The sequence below is a fragment of the Grus americana genome, chromosome 5 (genome assembly GCF_028858705.1).
Source record: "Grus americana isolate bGruAme1 chromosome 5, bGruAme1.mat, whole genome shotgun sequence".
Taxonomy (NCBI): Eukaryota; Metazoa; Chordata; class Aves; order Gruiformes; family Gruidae; genus Grus; species Grus americana.
Window position 1 is genome coordinate 14,985,492 of NC_072856.1, and position 25,235 is coordinate 15,010,726.

Genomic DNA, 25,235 nt, shown 5'->3' on the forward strand with positions numbered 1-25,235 from the left:
CTCTATGGTTATCAGAAGTATAATAAAATTCCAGAAACATACTCACTTGCAGCTAATTCCTGTAAGGCATACACCATATACATTTCTAGAAAGCTTGAAGGAATCCAACTGCCAGCTCAGAGTATGCCTCACAGTCAGCCTATTCCCCAAAGGGATGCCACAGTTTTAAAAGAGCTTTAAAAAATGTGCTCGTCCCCTGATGGCACTGTGTGGTACTGGTGCCTCTGGTGCTCTGTCAGTAAATGCAGCAGTAACTTATTTGCTTCTTACTGGCTTCCGAGTGAATATATACCCCAGGGAGGGAGCTTTGCAAAGCACAATTATTTTAAAATAGAGCCTGGGCTTTCAGTGAGGGGCAGCCAGTGGTTAAGGAAGCGAGAACGTCTTGTTGACGCTGGGGGCTCAGCCTCCTCCAGTCACTTGGGCTCAAGCTTCTGCCTTGATACAGACTGGAGAGACACAGGAAACCTCCTGCAATCCGGGCTATAAGGATGACATCCTTTTAAACATACAAGTTTCCTGATAAGTGAGTTTATGTCTGTGCCATTTATGATCTCAATGGTAAATTCTCCCTGGAACAGAGCATATGGGCCTGGAAGGCAGCTGTTCTGCTTGGTAAGATCTAAAGGTGTAAAAGATGGGAATCATGCCAGGAGCCTGATCCCTAGCTGCCAGATTGAAAAGTCTTCCCTCTTGGGAGAGGAGGGCAGGCGCAGGATGGGAGCACTTCACAAGGCGGAGAAGGGGTTGGGCAGCAGAAGGGAACAGAAACAGAGAGCTGTGCCAGGCTGGGTGACAGTCCCGTGGGCTAGCGCCCTTCCTGCAACCGGGGCAAACGCAAGCCCAGGACTGGACCTAGGCTTGCCACATCCAAGACAAGTACTAGAACTGCTACAGACTATAGAAACAGTCTCTTTCTTAAACATTCCTATAAATTTTTTATTAAATAATGTGACACTGTTCCATTAAGCAAGAATGAAGGTAACAAAGACATGCTGTCTAAAGCAGTCATTGGAGACGCAGGGCATTAACTGGGTGAGAAAAGGGTCTTGCAGCTGCAATGTTGCTGTACCACGCTGATTACTCTAGCTGGTGGCTTTGTTTGTTTCTCTGTCCATTTTACTAACTTGAGAACAGGGAGACTCCCTCTCATTTTGACCAGGGATGCCATTACTGGGGGAGCTATAAAAATCCTTCTGGCCAAAATTTCATCAGAATTGATATTTTACTACAAAAAGTCTCAATTTTGATGGGCTGTCTTTTCCTGATGAAAATCACTTTGCCAGATAATTCAAGGCTGAAGTTGAGAAGAAGAAAGAGGAGAAGATGGAGTATTAAGAAATTCTGCAAAGAAAGGAGGTCATATGGTAAAATATTGACTCAGTGACATCATTTTCCTTGATACTGCCACTGATATAATTCAACTTGATAACACTGATATTACATACAGAGACATAAACATTCAAGTAGGGAAAGGCACAACTATTTCATTGATTTTAATTAAATTTTCCTATGTATTGCAAGGTTGGCATATTTTTAATTTTATTTTCATTAAAGGGCTTGCTTGGTCTCTCAGAGCCCTAATAAAATCTTCTTTCAACCTCTTTCCTCCCTCTGCTACAACCTAAATTTCTACATAAGAAAAGGACCAAAATATTTAATTTACTACTTCCATATACTGAAATTTGCACACACCATTCCCTTAATTTAGGCCACTATTCACTGTAACATAATAAGGAACATTCTGTTAAAATATGCCCACCTAGAGCTCAGTAGTCTTTGAATGCTAGATAAAATCATTCTATAAGGCTAATGAAGACAGAAACTCTGCCTGTAACAATATTAAGTTTGTTTTCTCTAGTGATTCGAAGAAGTGAGCAATCTGTCAGTAATACATTGAGGGAAATTACTTGTCTTGTAGGAATTCCCGCTGACAGTCACTCACTCACAGTGCTGACCCAAACATCTACCCGCTGACAAACAAATTACAGTGTCTAACTTTGAAAAGGTAACTAGCTGGTTTTAATTTTGATTGGTCTCACCAAATCTCTTTCACGTTTACCCAATCCCCATTCTTCGTTGCGTTAAAAAAAAAAGAAAAAGGAAAACCCCATGGTTTTTGCATTTGAAAAAATTATTATTGCCTACATCCAAGAGTGTTATGTCAGATAAAACTGTTAAACTGTGTCTAACCAACATTAAGACTGGCAGCCCTGCCAGTGACTGACTGGGTGAGTGAACACATTACTGAGACAGCATTGTAGAAATTAATTTTCTTCAATAAAGTGATTTTTAAGGCTCATATATTTCACAATCTAAACATATGTCACTGTTTCATAAACAAAATAAATGGATTAAAATAATACATTACCAATATGCTGACACATGGAGATATTTTAATTAGAAATACTTAAGCTGCGTGATATTTAACTGCTATATTTGTTGAAGAGGAGCATGCATCATTTAATAAGACATAAGGCAGGTACATCACTTTGCATGATGTGGTACCAGAGTGGGACCAAATCACCTCCAGTGTGAGCTATCACTATCAGATCACATTAGCCCACTAAAAAATTGCTTTAAGGTTACAACATATAGAGAAAACTCCATAAGAGCAGCAGTCCACTAAAACAACTTTTTCATTGAAATAATAAGTCACCAAGATTCTAGTTCCCGAGAATAATATTTCTTCATAAAAGGCCACGTTTAACATCTTAGCTATTTAAAGGCCATATTTACATGACTGTCGCATTACGTTGGCCTCTTTCCTGCACATTCTTCTTGACTTACTTTAAGGACCAGCACTAAAATAGCTGAGGAAAGCAAATGTCAACTATGTCCTGAAATTTATATGTGTGAGAGAATTGGAATAAGTAGAAATGTAATATATTGTTTACTGTACCGCGTGCCCTCTGTTCTCTAAAGGTCAAAAGCATTGTAACCTTAGAGTTACAGTTTCTGATTGTTCCCAGGGTTAAATACATTATCAAAATTAATGGTTCAAACCCCTCAACCTTCAGATATATGAGTATTCATGCCTCCATCTGCTGAACTGTTCAACTAAAAATAGCATTCTTTGGCCTTCCCTCTACTAATATTGTGCCCCTGAGGCAGGCTATGCAATGCTTCAGCAGCGCACTGGATCCGCACCCAGCGGTATAAAGAAAGGTCATTTACTTTGTCTGCAATTAGAAAAGAATATGGAGGAGTAAGATGAGATGGGAGGGGAGAAAAGAAACAGAAAAATATGTGTTTAGTTAAAATTTAATTTTTTTTAATGGATTATGAAAACTTCAGTTTTCAAGAACACAGCTGCAACTATAGTTAAGACTTGCCAAGGTTCATTAGTGTCATAAGCGATAAATTTTGAAGGACAAATTAAACAAATAGTTTGGGAAAAGAGTTATGAACGAAAGCTTTTTTGTTTTGCTTTTTTTCCTAGAGCTCGCTTTGTTTAGGAATAACTCCAGCTAGCATCATTGTAGTGCTTCCATTTCTATCAACAGTTTATCAGTCGTGGTTGAGAGAGTTGCGACATTTCCTTATTTACCACGTAGACTGCTTTGTAGAAATATCTAAGAATGAAGGCAGATTTTTTAATTTTTTTTTTTAAACAAAAAAGAGCATATAGTAACATTCCTTATTTGAAATTAAGGACATATAGGTGCCACCTCTGCCACCACTGAGACTTCCCAGTAACTAGGTTACCGCTACCAGCACTGTGAGAGCTGGGAAAACCCATTTCATGATCAAGTTCACTCATTTAGCAAGATTACTGGGCACACATATCTGGAATCAGTTAATATCAGTGCAGTCATTTGACAACTAGGGAAAAAATCAGGGAAATGGGAAAGGGAAGAAACTGCAGAGAAGGTGGGTATAAAAAAGAGGAGCAAAGGGAAAATTATTGACAGGTTTTACTGCTCACACTGATTAATTAAAGCAACACGCTTTTGTTACACACATGCATCAGAACTGGTTCACACACCACTATGCATACCTGCTACAGGTGTATTTGGTAATATATCTGTAAACTATTTAGCAGAAGGTTGATTTGACGGGATTCACTCACAGTTGTTTGAAGCTGGAGGGGTGAACAGAAATAGCTTGGTCCTTCTTCTTAGACCAACACCTAGAGAACTGTTCCCTCATCAGCAAGACCCTCCCTCACGCTGAGAGTCCTAACAAGGGTTGGTCCTATCACACATATTATTTAATTCTTGGCCAAGTTGTTGAGGAAACTGGTGAGATGGGGCTGAGCTGCCAATGGGAAGTGTGGAACATGGAGTTTTAAGTCTTTTTGTCAACATCATCAATGATGTCACCCTCATGAGATCAGTATACAGATAAAAAGAAGCTATCTGATGTCAACCCAAAGCAAAGCAAGCCAACACTTCAGGAACACAGACTGGCATAAATGTGTGGTAATGACTACTTGCTTTCAGGATACTCAAAGCTACAACTATATATTAATGGTATTTTACCACTAGCTGATCAATGTGATGCAAAATCTTAAGAGCAGATGGGTTCAAACAGGTCTGTTGCTAAAGGTGAACTTTATTTTTTTTTTAATTTTTTTTTCATGCAAGGCCCATGAGAGTGAAACTAGTTACCCGAGAAGTTCCTAGATATTATTTCAATAAAAGGTTTTAACTCACAGAGATATATAATCCACTAGTGAACACAGACATACAATTCAGAGAAAATACATTTTGATACCAATGTGCTAAATAGCTTGAATAAGATGGGCAAATAAGTAATTGCAAATTGCCCACTGGAGAAACATCCTCTGTGGAATAATTGCTATCGTTACACGATGTACCTGGGAGTAAATTCTTTTCTGTGCTACTAGATTCACAGCTTCCATAGAAGTTGTCCTAATACACAGAAAAATGAGAACAGAAAATTTCTGCTAGCTCCTACCTGAAGCACGATCATCCTCAAAAAAACATAAATGAAAAAAGAGGAGAGATTATAAACTTGAAGCTGACAGAATTTCCACTGTAGCTGGATATGGATTATGGAATACAATTTTTGAACTAATAGTAATGCCCTGGTAAAGTTGAAATGTTAGAGCTACTGCAAAGCTTTTTTTAATTGAAATAGCTTTCCCTCTCCAAGTTCTCCAAACATAGATATCACACACACGCTCGCATGTAGAAACAAAACCAAACCTGCAAATGAATTCCCTATTTCTCCCACTGGCTGAAAGGAACAGAGATTAGGTTTGTGATCAGTATTTTTAAGCACTTGGGAAATACTCAGATACCATGGCCACAGCATTCATGTAAATAAATAAGTGGGTGGGGTGCATGGAAGAAAGGAAGCAAAACAGAGAAAGAAGGGGGAAGGGAAGCAAAGATGGAAAAATGAGCTGAAATGCTACACCCCTAACAGGCTTCATGACGCATCAGGTATAACAAGAAATTCCCTCCAACAAACACACCCAAATAAGTGTTCATTTAGGGAACACCTTGGGAATTTACACAAAGAGAATATTAATAGTAGGAGCAAATAAAATTTAGTTCAGCCAATTTGACAATCAGATGAGCAGGTATCAACTGGAGGTTAAGTACTCTATCGCTTAAGCTCTTATGACCAGGAAACATTAAAGGTTTTGAAACCCCATAAAGGTGAAATTCAAAGAAAACAGAAAGGGGGGATCAAACCAAAAAACAGTTTTACAACAAATATATCTGAAGGGAAATTCTGGCCCCTCAAGCACTCAAATGTTTCTGAATTTATTAGCACCACTTTCTTTGCGGGTTGTTTTCTTTTCTCTCTAATTGTGCTTGTCATGTTAAACAGCTCAGTCTATTATTTCTGCAAATTAATGACATTGCACTATTGCTGTACGTTCTGATCAAGGCTGATGTGCAAACAGATCTGTGGGTCAAGCCACAGATAAATCCTGTAAAAGAAAAGAATCAGGAATGTCTGTGGTTTAGATCCCGTTTCTTTTGCAGTTGAAGTTTTTATCCTTCCCTCCCTTACAGTCTTGTGTAGGCTCACTATTTGTTGTATTGCATTTCAAAGGTAGCAAAAATAGTCTCTCTATTCACAAAGCTGATTTCTGAAGTATTTTCTCAACTAAAGCTAATGATACTTTTGCTTCAATAAGTATTCAAATACAGATTTTCAAAGGATACCTGCTATTTTTCATTTTGAAAAGCTCCCCTTTGGTTTGAAGCCTGTCCAAGGTACAGTCTTAACATAATACCATCATGACCCAAAAGTATTTTTGGGAGATCTTTCCCTGCAGTGTCAGGGTGTTCTCTTTTCAAGTTTTGATTGTAGGTTAGGTCAGACATAAGCTCAAGGGGTCTTTTTCACCAGTTCTGGACCATCAGTGGACAGTGAGTTCTGGTCCCATTCTCACTTATCCTAAGTTAACTTGGCAAGAAAAATATCAGTATTGGGTAAAGACATGAGGATTTTTAATTTGCTTTGGTCCCTCTGGAAAATGATATAATTGCAGAAGGGTAAGCAAAGTAGATATTCGGATATTAACAGAGCAGTACTTTGCTACTCTAGGCACAATGTATTCCTACTTCGCACATGAACCCACCTCTAACCTAACTCAAACTGGGGTTTCAAAGGTTTACTTGCAAATAGTTACATGCATCTTTAATGGCCTTTCCTCTCATGTTCACTGTCACTTCCTTTCCACACATTTTAACTCTGAAAGCTTTTGACTGTTTCTTCATTATTTATGACATTGTTGTGTCTTTTCTTGTGAAATTAAAAACTTCTTGCCACAAAAAGCTAGCTAATAATATGGCACATAAATCTGTCTTTCACAACGTTTCATTCTATATATGCCAAAAATAAATAAATGACCAAGCCAAGGCTCCTGGCCATGCTTGGCATCGGACCAGCTTAATGCATGGAAAGGTTGAGATTACCTAAATACAGAAGCTAAAAGAGTTTGCAATTTATTGTATTGTCAGCACCACACTGTCTGAAAAAAAAAAAGAAAAAAACCCAGTAACACGTATTTGTTTTGATACACTCACTGCTCCAATTAAAGGTAGCGCATTGCAGCTACAAGGGAAAGACTAAATGAAAATAAAGTACAAAAAGAGCTTTGAACATATCCCCCATCAACTGGTCATATAATTAAAAAAATACCATTAACTCTGCCGACATAAAACACACAGAACAATGTCTTTCACTCACAGTATCAAGGTTGGCCACACGTTGCTATATTTGCAGTACCGTAAGTACATAAGGTGTTAATCCTCCTGGGCTGTGCTCAAAAATTATTTAACATTCAGACTATTATTTAGCATACAGCTGGTTAGCAGTTTTCCCCTAAAATGTTGGCTTCAATCCCACATTTTTTTGTTCTGGCACATACCTGGAGCTGTAAAGGGCTGAGTCCAGAAGCAGCAGCAGCTGCCATTGTTGATGGAATGAACTGCACAGGGTAGTTATCACCTGTCGGGAGAACAATGCGTGCAGGTTCAGACAATGAGCAGAGAATAGCAGCAGACAAGTGCAAACACGGACCTAGGATTGCCTGTGCTCCACAGCACTCCTCTAAGCCTAAACATCTGCAAAAACAAAAGGCTTCGCTGGGCACGGACTTGCCACGCTCCCTTGGAACTTTTTTGTTAGCAGATAGCTGGTAGGCAAACTGGCAAAACATAAATGTGATACTCGTGATTTTCATTTTCAAAAGCAAATGTTCAAATCAGGCGTGTAAGCTTGGGCACAAAATGGGCCTTAAGGCCATAGACACACAGACAAGATACCCCAGGAAACCCCAGTGGTTCCCAGAAGAAAATACTGTTGTCGCCACATGTTTCACAAAACAGGGAGAAATTTGTTATAACCCAAGAAATTTCAGCCCTATTTAATGCAGGGTGATTTCTTTCCAGTACTGAGTGGCTCTTTCCTGGGAAAGCTACCTAGATGGCTCAACACAGGTTGTGGTTGTTTCTTGTTTTGCTTTGAGGTTCTCTGTCTTGGGACAACTCCTTTAAGGTAGCCATAGAGAAAACTAAAATTTAGTCACTTTTAAAAATAGCTCAACATACAATTTTAACTTTCTCTTAGATTTGGGACCCTACTGAAGTTGATAGATTACATAGTTAGTTGTTCAGTTACACAAAGATTCAAGTACTAAAATTTGTGCGTTCTGTTCACTGAAAATGCGTGCCCTCTACATTAAGGGGACAACAAATACTCCAGAAAATAAGAGATACTATTGATCCAAAATAAGCATTGCAACATTGTATCTTATAGCATCTATGGGTGTTCCCACTTCTAAGTCACTGGAACAATGCATCACACAGTGCCATTGGGACACTTAGTCCATGTAAAGAATGAAGGAAGGCTGAAATAATTTAACAGTGTAATCTGTAATATAAAAATTAATACAGTGATGGATAAAGTAACTATGATTTAATGGAATATCACTTTGGCTCAAGCTACTTATTTAAAATCAGTGTTATGTACTATCTACAGGCTACACTTTAACAGGCTGCTCCTCTGGACGTTTTTGAGATCAGTCTGGTTTACATGAACTTTCCATCACTGAAAGCTTCTGCATTCTGTAGCAATGAGGGAAAATAAAGAAATCTAAAATGATATAATCACGACATTCCAAGACTTAGATTTTTTTCTTTTTTCTTTTTTTTTTTTTTTGTCGTCCCCTCAAATAAATAATGATAGCTGAAGTCTTTGCAGTCACTGCATTCCTCAGAACTCCCCTTTTACCACCTGACGTGCTATTGTATTCAGCTGAGTTTAAATGTTCGGTTGTTTCACTTTTTTAATAAATTGTACGTGTCTAATCTGCAAGGTCTCTTTGCATCATATCCATAATACCTCATCAGACCATTGAGCACAGTATGTGCTTGTACACAGTCCAGTAACAATTGGATTCTGATTGCATATGGGGCTCTGCTACAATGCATTCACTAACACCATATTGTACTGGTGTCCTATGGAGTAATGTTCAAAATATCTCCTCTTATTTTCCCCCTTCCATGAGGTTGATTTTAGTTTGCAATGATGTTGGGCTTTTTTTTTTCCTTAAAAAAAAAAAAAAAAAAAAAAACGCAAAAAAACCCCTCTAGATCCTTTTCTTAAAGTACTAAAGCTGTCTATGGTTAAATAATTCTACTCATCTCTTTGATATTTATATGAAATTATCTGAATAAATAAGATCCTAATCTAAGTTAAATAATGTTTCTTTCAGAAATATCTTACAAGGTTTTAAAAAAATCACAAAGATGTTGAATTAATGATGCTTTAAATGGGGGGGGGGGAATAACCATCCGAGTTATCAGCATGGACTGCCTTGCAGAACATTGTGGAGGCATTCTTTCTTTAAATATCATGAATTATTCATCCTGTTCCACACAGCAATCTCTTCTTTCTCCCTCCCCCTCCACACACACTTTTTAAGTTCAATACCAGTTGCTTTATTTGTACTAAAACATTTTCCATGTCAAACATATTTTTAAAAAAATCAAACTCTAAAAGAATTCCCTGCGGCACTCCTTTTTCACAGCTGTCATGCTCCTATGGTTTGAAATAGCCAGATATTTTATACGCGCGCGCGCGCGCGCACACGCACACACAGAGTTTTTGGCTTCACAGTTAATGTAATAGTTCTCTGCCACACCCCGTAGTGTTCTCTTGCTCACCTGCTGGCTACGGTTCTTTCTTTTGTTACAGGAAAAATAATTTTATAGTTTTGCCATTTATTTGCTATTAAAACATAATATTGCCCCCTTCCCCCCCTCATTTGAACACGTTAAATTATGGCTAAGTCCTTAGCAGTACCATTAGCCTGAGAACAAACCTTAATACGCTTTCAGCTTTGGAGTGCTTTGCTGACACGGAGCAGTAAAAGCAGAGCAAAGGTACTTTTTTCTCCCTTGAGGAAACTGAGAATGCAGGGTATGGGCTGGCTTTAATTTTTAATTACAGAAGGTACATATTTCCCCCTCTCATTTTGTCAGTGCAAGAATGGATCAAGAAGCTTCTCAGTTGCTGTCTTGGCAAGAAATCAGTCAACGTATTGTAGCAATTTTTTTCAAATTTGTTTCTAGATTTGGAATGCTTGCGTGAGGATCCATTCTTTTAAATTTGTACAAAAGGCGGCAGAACATGTTCAAACAGGTCTGCTTTAGGTACTGGTGTGTGCTGGCCTTTGATAACCAGGAGTGAGAAGAATGCTGGAAGAAGAAAATCTGTCATGTTTTGCAAACTGATCTCTTCAATCTCCTTGCTGCGCTGTCTATTTACATTTGGCTGCTGTTGTTTATATATAAATTGGTGTTTACAAGCCATGGAAAAGTATGCCAGACTTCTGTTTCATTTGTCAGGTTGAGCAACATTTCCAAATGAATAAAAGCAGCGAGCAATTGTACCGTGCTATTCTACATAGAAATAATGTAAATGTTTCTTTTTGCCTTCGATGAAGTGATGAAGTTCAGTGGACTTTATTTATAGGATGTATGGCCTTACTTTCCAGATGAAGGCTTTGTGAGCTGTGAGGAAAGGAGGATGTCTGAGACTCAGGGTAGGGGGAGGGTGTTGCTCCATTACCCATCTTTCCTAAAACACAATTGTAACACACACGCTGACTTTCCTCATCTGACTTACAAAGTTTTCAGTTTGATGATGGTTTCCCCATTTGGGGATTGTAACTTAAAATCTGTTTTTTCACGCATGGATCTCAAACTGCCACTTGCACATTCTCCATGTGGAATCACAGAAAAACAGGAGACGGAGTTGGAAGAGATGTAAGAGATCACAAATCCCAGGGCCCTACCCTCCCAGGCATAATGAACAGAGCGAGGAAAGCGTACCTCTCCTCAGGATGCTGTCGGGATTCAGCAAGGATACGGATGCCCACTCATGCAATATTCCCACACAGGGCATGCATTTGGTTTGTGCAGAGGCATCAGGATTGAGGAAGACGTTAATAGCGGTAACTGGCTAAAGCAATACTACGGAGCGTCTCCCCTGTCCGACGACACTATCTCAGTCCTGCCTATGTTCTGAGCAGGGTTTGCTGCAGCACTGCCCTGTTGCCATCCTCACAGTGCAGCAGAATCAGTTCCCACCAATCATCTGTCTGAGAGTAAAGAACTTCAGTGTGAATCCGAGTTGAAAATACTCAACTGCCTTCTACCACTTCCAGCTTTTACCTCAACATTTAGGAGTCAGGCACATATGGATTGCCGCAACAAATCCTGAGGTTACGGATTCCTTGTTTCAACCAGTAAAACCCAACAGGGAACACATGACAGACTTTAACTCAGTCCTGGGGAATTTCCATTAGAACCAGACTCATGCAGCACCTCCGCCATGCAAAGACACAGCCAGCTCGGTACACAGTTGATTTGATGTATGCTTTCTGCTCTCACCTGCCAAGAGGAACAGCAGCCTATTGAAAATAGAGTACTGTGCTCTGTAAAGTTTAAACCACCTTACAGCTTTAGGAAAAATTTCTGAAAGGCCTGTTCCAAATGGAAATGGCAATGATGGATATCAGTGAAGTCCAGCAGATCTAAGGTGATGTTAGTTATGTGGATTAGCTACTGTAATTAATGAGTGTAATTAGTGTGATGACAAATATCTCACAGTACTGGAATGTTCTGAGGTCCAGTCAAATGAGAATAAGCCTGACAGTTTTGTTTGTCGTGCTTTACCCAATTTTATTTTCATTGATTTCAAAGAAGTTACTGTCGATTTGCCCCAGTGCAAGTAGGAACAGAACCAGGGCAAAATATTAGCTACATTTCTCACTATTTTTGTCACCAGCCCAGGAAAACAGTCTCCATTTTCACATTTTCATTGTGTTGCCAGCATAGCAAAATCTCTTGTAAATTATTTTTGTGTATAAAAGAGAATGACCTAGGTAGGCAGACAGGAGTTGTTTCTTAACCATTCTAATCATGGTCTTTATATACTTTATGTATGAAATATGAAGAAATGCTTTGAAAATACACTGCAACTTATCACTCTACAAACCCTTTTAAATAGAGTTTACAATCTCCATACCTCAATGTCTCTATTTTCCATAATCTCTTTCAGAGATGCTTTCCACATCAGCTGAAGAACTGACATAATACAAAATATTTTCAGAAGCCGATTGAGCAAAGTGATCATTCATTTCCAAGTCGCGTGGACTGCCATTATGCAGCCAGTATGGAGAGCGGCCCTCCCACTCCCCGCTCCGAACAAACCATAGCTCTGTTTGAGCTCTGCTCAAAGTATGGTCTGGCTCCTGTCCAGCATTACTCTATATCTTTACTCTGTCAGCATCCTACTTCCCCATTCCCTTTTAGCCACAAAAATTGAAGGAAGTAATACTGTAGGCACTGCAAGATGGAGGAAGGAACTGCCCTCCTCCTTACCCCTGCTCCCTGTCTTCTCTTGACCCAGGGCACTAATGGGGACACACTAATCACATTCAAGGATACTCCAACCCACTAACTTTTCCTGGATGCATGCGGTTAGTTAAGTGAAGGGAAATTTGCACTGGGAGAGGAGGTATAATGGTACTTATGTTACCCACCAGTTCCAAGTAGTAAGTATAGTGGTCACAGTCAGAAAGCCAGTGCAGTTGCTTCGCTGTACTTGGAATGCAAAATAATTATATTAACTATGTAGCATCTCTGGGCAAGTATTAGCTTCCTAACAGCTGCCACTCTCAGGTTCCCACTGGAATAAGTGGCAACCCCCACAACCAGGTACTCTACGAGGCTCGTCAAGCGCCTGCAGGTCAATAGTCACAACAGTCATTTGAGATGCACAGCGCCCTAAAGTTTTAATTAATCCGGTATACAGTATAAATACTGAAATATGTATAAAAAATTAATTAGGTGGTCTATGCAGCTCTGATTTCTCAATTAGTACTTACCATGCCGGAAAATTATATTACATGACTTTGAGATACATAAGGAAGCATGGGACTTTGGGGATCTTTTTTTTCTAATGTAATTATTACTTGTCATCAGCACTTGCTAACTTTGGCCTGTTTCACCTCCTAGAGCTCCAAAATATGGAGGGGAGGGTTACAGTCACCTCACAATCCTGCCAGGCAGTAGGAAACTCTGTCCTGTCAGGCTTTAATATAAATCATAGCTGTGTATCAGCAATTCCTTGAGTTTTCTATTAATAATGACTTTCTGAGCTCAGGAGTTCAGAAGCAACTAAGGGATGTGCTGGAAGGGCCTCAGAACCTACTAAATTCTCTTCTCTTCTAGTGGTCCTTCCATTGAAGGCATGACCTAGTGTAGCTTGTTATAGAAATACCATTTTCTTACTTCAAGGGATAGAGGTTAAGTGCAGATTTGCAACAGTACTCTGCAACTGCTATCTTGGCATTGAACTAAACATCCATGAAATTGGTTCCCACTTAGCCCGTGAAGATATATCTGCATGGACACGTGCATGTAATCATATCCCTGCTTGCACACCAAGGCAGGACTTCTCATCTTGGCTGCATTGGCCCACTAACACTGATACGCCACTTCCAAGTCAGAGCTGGCTTATATCTAGCCCGTTTTGCAGGCAAAGGAAATTAAGTGACTGTGCACACAATATTTGACGTTCCCTAAAAGACACAGTTTCAAAAGTACTCAGTTCCCACAGCTATTGAAATCCCACTCACTGTATTTTCTGAATGTCCAGCAAAACTAGCAGTGTCAAAACTTGGGCTTGCCTATATCAAACTAGAGTTAAATGAAATAGAAACTAAACAGGCAACCAAAAAGAAAATGGTAAGTATCTGAAGGGTTAATCCATCTCCTATCTTTCCTCAGAAGTATGAGTGAGTCTAAACTGACAGTTCTAGAGGTGAAAGTTTCATTTCTCACAAAAGTAGAAGAGTACGGGTAGTAGCAGTCAAGTTCATAAATATTCCTCAGAAATGACTTTGAAGAACCCTCTCTATGAAAGAGTGTAGCTTAATCTCCAGTTTCATTAATTCCTTAACTACTGTGCCAAGAGTGCCAAAAATAGGAATTAATCAATACCAAGTGTAGGTACGGCATTATTTTTTATCATTATGTCTCTCCAACAGAAACTACTAACCTGCCCAGGTACGTTTGCCGCACATGCTGTAGAATTCAATAAATATATTAAAAATATAAATATTCCTACTTCTTGCAAGCCACTGGGTATAATCAGATCACTGTGACTTCTGGTCTTTACTAGCATCAGCTGGATATTAACGACTAACATACTAGCAAACAGCTTAGCTGTGTTCTGAGATATCTAGGCCTTGATTTCTGCCTGCACTTCATTTCACATTTGTTATAGATCTCTCTCTCTGCATTCCAGCAAGAAAAAAAATCCCCTAAAGCTGTATCATGTTCTGCTATGAGATCAGTAGTATCACAGGTAGTATAAAGTAGTATAAGCTCAATCAACTGTTAGGATAGGTATAGGTACTGTAAGGAACACTTTCAAATAAGCGCAGAAATCTGTTGTTGTGCAGGAAATCATGCTGGTACTCTTCTTCCTGAGTCATTATTGTACCAAGTAGCCTACAGAGCCAAAATCAACACAACGTGATTTGACATATCACCTTTCAGGGGGAAGCACAATCAACAGCTTAATCATTAATAGTCACTATTCAAAAAGCATCTCAGAGACTAAAATGGGAAAAGCAAGGAAACTAAAGCACATGCTTTCTCTTGTCTGTGAGAAAAAACGGTATTAGCCAGGGTGTTGTAGACAATTTCCACAGCTGGCAACTCTTATGTCTTTGGAGACAAAATATTCTTCACTTTGGTCCCCAACTGTTGTGAGGTGGTGATGTGTGTGAATACCCATCATCCTGTGCCATGTAGAGCCACCTGCCTTTCCGAGCTCCATTAACTGGTTCCTGCATACAGTGCGCCAGTTTGTCAAATTGGAAAGGAAACTTTGGGATTTTTAAACCTGAAAATAAGATAATAACTGGACAAAGATTCTGTGTTTAAAGAGGAATGTCTCTAGACTAAAGAGACAGAAGGGAGTGGGACAAACGGAAATGCTTGCTGAAATCCTGCTTGGCCTCACTTCATCTAATATTAAGTAAACTTGCTAGAAAAGATTTTCAGTTCAACCTGGCTTTTAATTAGGATGCTGTTTACATCATCTGTTAGGAGGCTTTACTTTGGATTTGACCCTGCTCCTGCTGCAGTCAACAGCAAAAATACCACTAACATCAAGTGGGAGCAGGATCAATGCTTTACTTTGTACATTTCATATTTAACGTCAAAAAGAAACTGGTATTTATGTTTTGTAGTTATTAGTTATCAGGTTAATATGCTAAAGGCAGCTTGACAGGGAATACTATTAATGAGCAAAATAAGGTTGCTGCTTCTGGACTGAGGTCACTTACAAAGAATGTACAAATGAAAATAAGGTTGACTTTTATTTACTTAACTATCTTCCTACATTGAATTCCTTTGGCAACGTGTCTTTAAACATTTAAAGCCCTGTTTACAAGGAGGCTCTGAAAGTAGCTTCAAACCATTATATCCCTAATTGAATTCCCCAGGAGTCCTGTAAACTCGGAGGAAAAAAGAAAGAAATCATAACATTTGCTAAATCATCTCAAAACATATTTCACTGCAAGGTTATGTGACCTGTTACAAGTGTGAATGATGACTGGGATTGAACCACTGAAACCTTTTATTATTCAGATTGAAATCAAACAAAAAAAGTTGGCCATTTGAAGCCTGCTAATTAAATTATACTTCCTCTGACTTTTATCACTAATTAAGAGTAAGAATTTTGGCACAAAAGACAAGTACATTGATGATAACAGAATTAATTAAAGATACGTAGCCTTTGTATAATGACACAGGGCAGCCCAGATGCAAATTACTAGGCAAGTGGGCCAATATATTTGGAGCAAGTGATTTTGTGGGGAATAAAGGTAAAAAACCCCATGATGTTCAATACCCAACAGTCCATCCACCTCCTTCGAACCAGAAGTTGTCTTCAAGTGGAGCTGCAAAACTCCCCGTTATTTCCAACCAGCTATGCCCATTGTGTAACATCGTCGATATGGGAATAGATCACACAAAAACCCACAGTTAATGTCTTAAAATGTTAAATAGCTTCACATCCCTGTCAGCTTACCTGGCTTGTAAGTTATTCCTGGGGGGAAGAGGAATCCCTGCTGGGCTGCAGCAGCCGCTGCCAGTGTCCGCTGGTCGTGTGGAAAAATTGGGATCATGAGCGGAGGCATGTGACCCTGAACCTGCTAAACAGAAGAGAGCCTCTGATCAGAAATAGCACAAATTTGTCTTGACAGGTATTTCTCCAGTACTGATAGTGTTCTTGTGTTCACACAGTCCCACAGAACCTTCGCCTTAATGTAATCCCTGCCAATTTCACATTATCACATCAAAGCCCTCACTAACATTGTTTTCCCTCAGTGTCAAAGGTGTAACAGTCTCAGTGAACTGCACGTTTTCCTACTTCTTCCTGGGTCTCTTTTTTTTTTTTTTAATTAATATTCCCTGTCCTGGCACAAGGTAAACAGGTACAAAATCTTTCTAATATACCATAGGTTCTTTAAAAAGAAGTGGTACATATTTCTATTAATTTTTCACAAGTTTTCTTATCTTTGGTCCCAGACAGCAGTGTGACAAGCATTTTAGAAGTAACCTAACACTGCAATAGCTACTTTGACATTCAAATTTTAGTATCCTTAGGGTAATTTTAATTCTGAGATCTTACAACGTTGTATTGTTCATATATATACCAACAACTTAGGTATGTTTTTTCAAAATCTCACCACAGTATTAAATAATCTTCTAGTCAACACCCCAGCTCTTAAGATTTAAGGCTCCAACATCTTGGATCCCAATTAAACTAACATCCTTTGCCATACACACCTCACTATAACATATAAATTGCTTGTCTGTCTAAGCAGTTTTATAGCTTTATGCACTATCATGTAGCTTGGTAATTATGGAGCTGTACTCAGAGACCATTTCAGAATAAAACCTACTATATCAAATTTAATTTGACCTTAATAAATGTATCAAAAAGCACAAACATGCAAAAGCCAAAAATTCTTCATCTTATACCAGCATTTGTGTTCTGCATATAGAAAACAGGAGATGTGATAGAATTGTGCCTGTTAAATCCACGTGTTAATTTCCCAGTTCCTTAATTATGCTACATGTGTTTCAGAGACAGTGGCTAGGATCACAAAGAGGTTTTATCCATCATTCCTTAACCCCAGAAGTACCCAAGGGTTTGACTATGATTTTTCTGATTAGTAGTTAAGCAAACACATAATGGTTTCTATATCAAAGCTAGTAAATGTAGGAAGAAATTGGGGTTTTAGGGAAAAAAAAAAAATTGCCCTCATCCTACTATAAATCGGTGGCATTAAATACTATTAAAAAGTTAAAGTACACTTCAAGCAATTTTTTTTCATTTAATTCCTAAAAAACTTTTTTGGTCAAATCCCATATGTTGACCTATGACATTGTTTAAATAGTGCCAAATTTTCTTGTCACATCCCCATTACTTTCATAACCATTGATGCAGTGCAGAAATGCTACTGTGTGTGTCTATGAGGGTTAATTTACCAACAACTCTTCTCTTGGGAAAGCCCTAAGATGTAGGTTAATAAAGGTCAAGCAAAAAATAAACACTTTACAGTATTTTTTTGAATCCATTTCTCAGGAAAATCAACTTATAATAAAAAGGTCTTTGTGCAATTACTGCTATGGCACTGGGGCGTGAAAGAAACCAGCTTTGAGCAGCTATTTCTCTCATTTTAGCTGAGGTAAGCCTGGCTGTGCGTTTTAGGATATGAGTTAAACTTGGTTAGATTGGAGTTGATCCCCATGTGCCCAGCACAGGCATTTACCTCTGATAAAATGGTGCTCATTTTGCTATGTGGTGTTCCTTTACACAGGCTCTACAAGAGAACAGCAAAAGAAAACCACAGGCTTTGTCTAATAGAAACAACTATAGGATATATTGGAAGGAATTCAATACAATCCAACTTACAATCCTTTTCAGTAGTTCCCAACTACAGTCTAACCAAAGGGACCCAAGGTTTAAGAAATATCCCTTTCAGTCACCACACACAGAAAGTATTTCCACGGGGTTGCAAAGGTACAAGACACCAACACAATCTCACAAGACACAGAAGAGATCAGGTTGAGTACTCTGGTTAGAGGGATGGTGCATACGTACCCATAGCAATACTTCGCATTGCAGTGTCATAAAAATAATTTGAAACATATAATAACCAAATCCTACAATGGTTATTTCCCAATGCAATCCTGCATCCACCATATTCAAAAAGATTTTTTTTTTTTAAACTCTCAAATAAAAGCAATTTTGTTAAGTGTGGAGAATTACCATTGCATGTTCTGGCTATCTGCTATTCTTCCTTGAAATGCTACTCTGAATGCTGGATCAGGTCCTCAGCCTATATAAATCCATGTTACTTTGGCTAAAGGTGGCTTACATTTAGAGCGCAAGTTTGAGTTCACACTTAAGAGAGTTGCACAGCCTGAAAAAAGCCCATAGAGAATGGCAACCATTCCCTCTCATGGGTCTTCCCTCTGGCACATATTAAATACTATTCCTAGGTAAATGTTGGTTCCACCCAGAATTATTATATACATACGTGTCGATTTTCAGCACAGGTCAACTGAAAAGCACAAATAAGAATTAAAAAGGAAGAGAATGTACAAGTATCACCAATCACTGAATTATTAAAGATGTAAAATGAATGCCAAAAAAATAGTAGTCACCTTAATTTTTGACAGGTTTTTTTTTCCTGGAGGGGGGTGGTAGTGGTAGTATTATTATTATTATTATTATTATTATTACTTTACTGAGGGGGGAGAAATTGGGAGGAGGTGTTGATTGGCGTACTTCATAAAATCGGCTACATGCCCAGAAATTTTAATTGCTGAGATGTTCCTCAGGTCTTTCTGAAAACCAAGACTGTAGCAGATGCCCGAGAAACACTCCGACTCTGTCTCTTCCCATTCGTAAAAAGAACGTATTGTTGGATCGGCACTTTCCCCTTTTGTCTCCTCTGTGCTAAGTTGTTGATGATGCCATTTTTTGCCATCTGCCCCAGAGCTTCATTAAAGATACATGAATGGACTAACTGGGCTGCTATCTTGTGAGGAACAGGTGCTATTGTTTGTCCCCGAAGACTTGCACTAAAGATCTCACTCAGAATACTTGAGAAAGAGCATCTGCAGCAGTCAGTCAGAGAGTAACTTGGCAGAGCCTGTACTATGGGCTAATATGCAAACAGTGACACTCAGGGGGACTCATTTTCTCTTTCATGAAGATTTTTTTTTTTTTTTCCTGGTGACGGGTAGTAAATGTTTGGTTTTGAACAATTCTGCAAGTCTATATCTCTAACTGAACTGTACAGACCCTGGAGAAAACGTGAGTATATTCTTTCCAAAATTCAGTTCTGCAACCTCAAGTAAAATCGTCTGTTATATAAAGCTACCTCATAAAATTAATGTCTGTTTCTATACTACAAGCTCAGATTTAACTGCGTTAAAACACGAGAAGCCACCGAGATTAGGGAACTCTTAAAAGGTGGCGTACCATTCCTTTAATATCCCATCACAACTCTGACGGCCCTTGGGAACTGATTACAGCACTTCCTTGCCTGAGATCTAAGTCAGGAAGCAACTTTAGAGCAAATCAGCCCTGATTAGTTCAAGAAGCAACTTCCAATTTGATTCTCCCTGAAATAATAAAAGCTGGTGGCCCTTTGATAAACTGGGCAAATCTGCAGTTCTTTGTCCCACAGTCATGTGAATGCTAATCTCAGAAGCTGGCTGGACAATCCTCCTTGTTAAAAAGTCATTGATGGTTAGTGTCGTGCCTGGAAAATGGAAGCCAAAGCGATGCGTCATACAAAAATAATGCCTTGAATGAAAATGATCCGCCTCTTTTGAATGAAGAACACAGCACGTTAAGTGAGACTAAGGAATAGGAAGGGTTCTGTCTTTAAAAACCAAAGCTGCCTCTACAGCAACTAACATTGCAGCTAGAGAAGTAAAGGCATTCAGAGAAAAGGATGGCAGCAGAGCAAGCAAAAAGGCAGCTCAGACATTTCTGCCTAGCTGTGAGGATCGCAGGTTTCCAGAGCAGCAGTAAATCCCACCCGATAATGGCGGCTGAATTCCCCGCAAACTTTTCAAGATCAAACTTGACAAGTTGCCTCTCTGTCGTACTGTTTACTTCGGTAAAGGGGAGAATTAAGTGCCATCTTTCTGAGACATAGTAAGCACAATCTTTACAATATTTTAACCCTTCCCTAAAGCTTTTTTATTATTATTACAACCAGCACTAGTAGAAACCAGTGCGATAGGCTAAATATGTTCTAATTGCCTAGAATAATCCAACATTACTATTTAAAACCATTGCCCCCCACTTCTTCCACCAATAAAACCTCTGCATCCTGTTCTGAACTTGTTGAAATCCTGAGATTTATATTGAATCTAACAGACTACTCCAACACACATTAGCTGAGAAACCACTCTTTGAATTTACTGAATTGATTTTTTTTTTTTCTTTTGTATGGGATATACAGTACTTTTTGTCCTTGTGATGTTACAGCTTCTGTGAGAACCTAATTCATTCACCGGAAGGTTTAAACTTTTCACAGTTTAAACTTGAATTTCTAACTAAGGTTTTTTAATTTCTTGACTAATTGGTATAGCCAGATGACAAGTTTAACCTGTCTATGCAGTCATTAAGCTTTTAATTTCCATCACAAAAATGTGTTTGAAATTTTTTACTCTCTCATTTAAAAATTACAGTGTAGAAGATTTTAAAATAGAAGATTTTCCCAGGTAATGGCAGTGTATCAAGTAAGAATATGCATTTTCAGAATGCTCAAAATACGTGTTTATATGATCAAACATAGTGGCCATAACTGATAGCTCAATAGGTTACATTTTAGGTCGATTCAATTTAAAAATCTTAATGGCATTGAAAGCAGTGTTTGTGCCCCCGATACTGCTAGTGCAAGTTTTTCAATACTCTGCATATTCTATGCATTTACCTCATCTTCATTCTGAATACTTGGCGCTATTATTTTTATACCAGCATTGGAGTTTTATTCATTTCAATAACTAGTGTTGGGTTTTGTTGTTCTTTGTAAGAGAAGAAATATAAGAAGGTTTGTTAATTTGAATTTTATTTTGATTAGGTCATGTTGGTGACCCTGCAAGAAAGCAAACACCACGTTGCATAAAGAAGTAGGGACTTCTTCTCTGAAAATATGTATGTGAAAGTCAGTGGGATCACTTAAATGCTTAAAAGCAGCTACGTGCTAAGATTTTTGCAGGTTTGGGCCCAAATCTCCTCCCCAACTCTGCCAATATTGTAATGAGCTTGTTCTATGACTGAGCCCTTTTCTGCTGCCCAAAATGATCTATTTAGAAAAACTGTAGAAGAATTGTACTGAAACAATGAGAAGGTCTCTCTGGTTATAATTGAATGGTCCGGTTGGTTTATTTGTGCTGTTCTGAGGAAGCAAAGCGACTAAGGCTGGGCTGGGTTAACTGAGCAGTTCGGTTACAACGGATCTGGCTACTTCGTGTGCGAGTGGTGGCTTGGCCTTTTGTTCTGAGCTCAGAAATGTAACTGATGAACTCACGAGGCTTTGAATTAATGCGCCATCGATGCCTAACATTCTCTAATGTAAAGATAATATGTGAGAGTGGACCCAAACGCTTAAGTGAGAAATCCTCCCTAGCATAAATAATCCCAGGGAAGCAACTGTGACCCTGCGTGAGGAGGAATGGCAGTTGAAGAAAGGTGGGCTCCAACAGACCAAACGCGATCGCACAGGCACTGCATCGTAGCTAAGACACTGAAAATCGCACTGACGTTAGCTCCCACATTGAAAATTATTCAGAGACTACTTTCTGCTCCTGTTAGTAACATAGAATCACTGGAGCTATATCTATATAGGGAGGTATATTATGTTCTAATTTATCTGCCATCTAATTATCTACAGTCTAATTGAAAAATATTTCCTCTCAGTGAAAGTACATGAGCCACAAAGAAAATGTCTGCCAATGAGATCCCAGGGGACGTGTTGGCAAATAAACTGTAAAAAAGATACCATAGACTTGCAAAGTGAGAACATTTCGTACGGGAAATACTATGAAAAATATGTAGCCCACTACTGAATTTGTAAATGGATTGTAACTGCTATTTTCTTTCTTTTCCCCTATCATTTTTTCCGTTTGTCCAATGGTTCAGCATGATTTGGAGATTTAAGTCTACTGCAGTGGCCACAACATTAATGTGAAAATTGCAGCCATGATCACAGAGTGAAACAGAGCATCCTTATTTTTCATTATTTCTTCCTCACTACTTTGAAACTTTAAATGAACTAAACTTAAATTCCATCTACTTGGGAAATAAAGAAGGGAGTAACAGAAAAATACTACCAACCACACTGAAAACAGAACAGTTTTAAACACGAGCTCTCATTTAATTTCTATTAGCTTCTCATTGTATTTCCCTGTTTTTATCCAGCTCCTTGACTACCTGGAAATACAAAATTCAACTAAAGATGATCTCATGAAGTTAAGAGTATGATAAATGGTAATTAAATCTATTTAAATTGTCTGTATTTTAAGAAACTCTCACTAGGAGGGATGGAGAACATCTCTGCTATAGAGAAATAAATAAAACATGTTATGCAAAAGTGAATTTATAGTTCATTTGGAATTAGAGATCTACCACCTTTTCAATCCATACAAATGCATAATCTTGTCAATTAAATATTATTGTTAAGGTCTAGTAGTATGTTAAAATCACTTTAAAGTGCAACTAAGGAAAATTCATGTGTGTTTATTACTCCTTAAGGGTCTATTAGTGGGTATTTTATTCAGATTTGTGTTGTAAAATCTGCATAAACTCAGCATATTGTTATCCCCATGTGTGCATTTGTTTGGTTAAAGCATAACAGCAAATCTCTATTTCTGCAACTTCTGGAAAAGTCAAGAGAACTAAAACAGTCCTAATTTTAATCAGATACAAACAGTTATCTCTACAGAAGTGAAGAGTTGACTATTATGCAAATTGTCACAGTTAGTGGTCACCAAGCCATCACAGAAGACTGAGCAAGTCAATTATTTCAGATATTTCCAAAGACTAGTGAAGATGTATGTTTCTCATTTGCACCTTGTCTTATTCGTGCCAAAATAAGAAAAATATCGCAGCCTAATGATACTTGTTGATATTTTATATACGGAAGCTCCATTACTTCAGCTCAAATCTAAATATAAATTATGTCAAAAATTCCTTATTAGCTTATGTTTTTACGGTGATATCAAGATGTGCAAGATTTTTGGAGTACGTTGAAATGTCCTGTTGATGGAAAAATTTAGAGCAAGAGATGCTTTAAAATTTGCATTTCATACTGGTGCTTTCAAGCAGAGTTTTCCCCCCACGTCCTTTCCAGACCAAGTTGTTTTTTTGAATAGTAGCCATCACTAGTTATTAACATGAAACTAATTCCCTCAGTAGAAGGGCTTGAAACATACAGTATTAAAAAATCATCTAATGCCACAACACTGATGATTGCTAAAGGAAGGATGGTCTTCCACATTAAAGAATAGCTCCAGTACAATTGGGAACAAAAACAGAAACATCTTTCAATGCCTCTGATCAAAATCCTTCTGCCCTATAGAAGTAAAAAAGGTACAACAAAAGAACAGGTTGGGGTTTTTCTATCATATTAAACAAATACAGAATATATCTGAAATCCAGGGGGTCACTGATGCTAACAGGAGTTCCACCATTTACTTTGCTACCGGAGAAATTTCTTCCTGATCAATGTATTGTTTTTAAAGTTTTCTATATTTTCACAGGTATTCCAAGATTTGTAACTATACTTATTGTAACTATATAAGCACTTAGAGCTTTTGAATACCTTACAATTATTAATTAATTCCAGCTCAAAGACCCATTCAGAGGACAGTATTACATCTACAGTTTACACACGAGAACACTCAGAGGCCTTGATTTCTTTTCCAGTCGCAGAAGCAACAATGCATAGCAGATATACATCAATTCCATTGTAATCTGCTGCTTGTAACCTTTACACCTTACCGCACAACTGTCGAAAGAGCTACCCAAAGTGCAGAGCTATGGCTAAGGAGGGACATGCCCTGTTGAAAAATCAGAATGAGGAAGCTTTTGAGCAGGTACCTGCCAGCGCTACACAGTTTAGCCCTCGAACACTTGTCTACTGTCAGGATACAAGGGTGGAGGCGAGTCACAGCTGCGAAAAGGGGATGCCTTTCCAATCCCAGCCAGTCCTATGGCTGATTTCTTCAGGTATTTACTCCTCTGTGAATTTACTCTATTATAGAGACAAGCGTTGATATTCTTCCACAAGCCTAAACGGATAGTATTCAAGAGACTAGGTCAAAGGAGGTACTCACATCTGGTGAGAATATTCTTGCTTCTGTATATTTTTTGAAAGAGATTTAATGCAGAAGCGTAACCTAGATAACTTCCAGAAATCACGTGATGTTCATGGAGTGTCTAGTTCGAAACACAAAGGGTTATCAAAGGCAATTACGTGGAGAACTAGTTTAATGCAGAAAACTCCTGTGTCTAGAGATCAAAGTCAAATCAGAATACTGATTGCATGCAAAAATTAATTTGTTCCATCTCTTCCCAGGATTCCTCAGATTTTGACACAATCTGACCATCTTTATTCAGAAAAGGCTCCCAGAAACTGGTGTGTTTGCACAGTGTGACTGAGGTGATTGCCACTGCTAGGTATACAGTATTTACTGCAGATTTTGGAGTAAGCAATAGAGAGTTTCTAAACTTCCAGCAACATACACACAGCCTGTTTCCTTCCTATGCCAACTGTGTCTGGCTCAAATCAGTTATATTGGCTCCTCAACTTTCTACAGCATTTATGATTCATCTACAAAAACATTTTGAAAGCACAAAATCACTAAAAAGGTAAAATAAGGCAGAAACCCAGGAAACTCATATTTAAAATGAGCATTAGGTATTTCCTATCCAAGTCTGGGTGTTAAAATTCCAGCAACAGCTATACTTCAGACATAAATCCGCACTGCTGTGCTGCCTTTTCTGCAGAAGATCCTGATATTCAAGAAGGAATGCCAATCTTCCCGTTTTCTGGCTTTCCCCGATTTGTCAGAACTCCAGTGTTATTTAAAGCGCGCTTTCGGCTTGCGAATAGATCCTTG

The 25,235-nt window shown here is 38.5% G+C and overlaps 1 protein-coding gene across 11 annotated transcripts in view; it reads right to left on the reverse strand.

The window, feature by feature from the left end:
• The window catches only part of SOX6 (SRY-box transcription factor 6), a 374,241-nt gene that overhangs the window by 86,094 nt on the left and 262,912 nt on the right, over positions 1-25,235 (reverse strand). For 9 of the 11 annotated variants that reach the window (XM_054827505.1, XM_054827506.1, XM_054827508.1 and 6 more), the window contains 2 exons: positions 16,108-16,231; positions 7,361-7,440 (listed from right to left, as the gene is read on the reverse strand). In XM_054827505.1, coding sequence (XP_054683480.1) covers positions 7,361-7,440; positions 16,108-16,231 — 204 coding nt within the window. The remainder of the gene's footprint in view (positions 1-7,360; positions 7,441-16,107; positions 16,232-25,235) is intronic. The other 2 variants (XM_054827502.1, XM_054827500.1) reach the window with 1 other exon arrangement.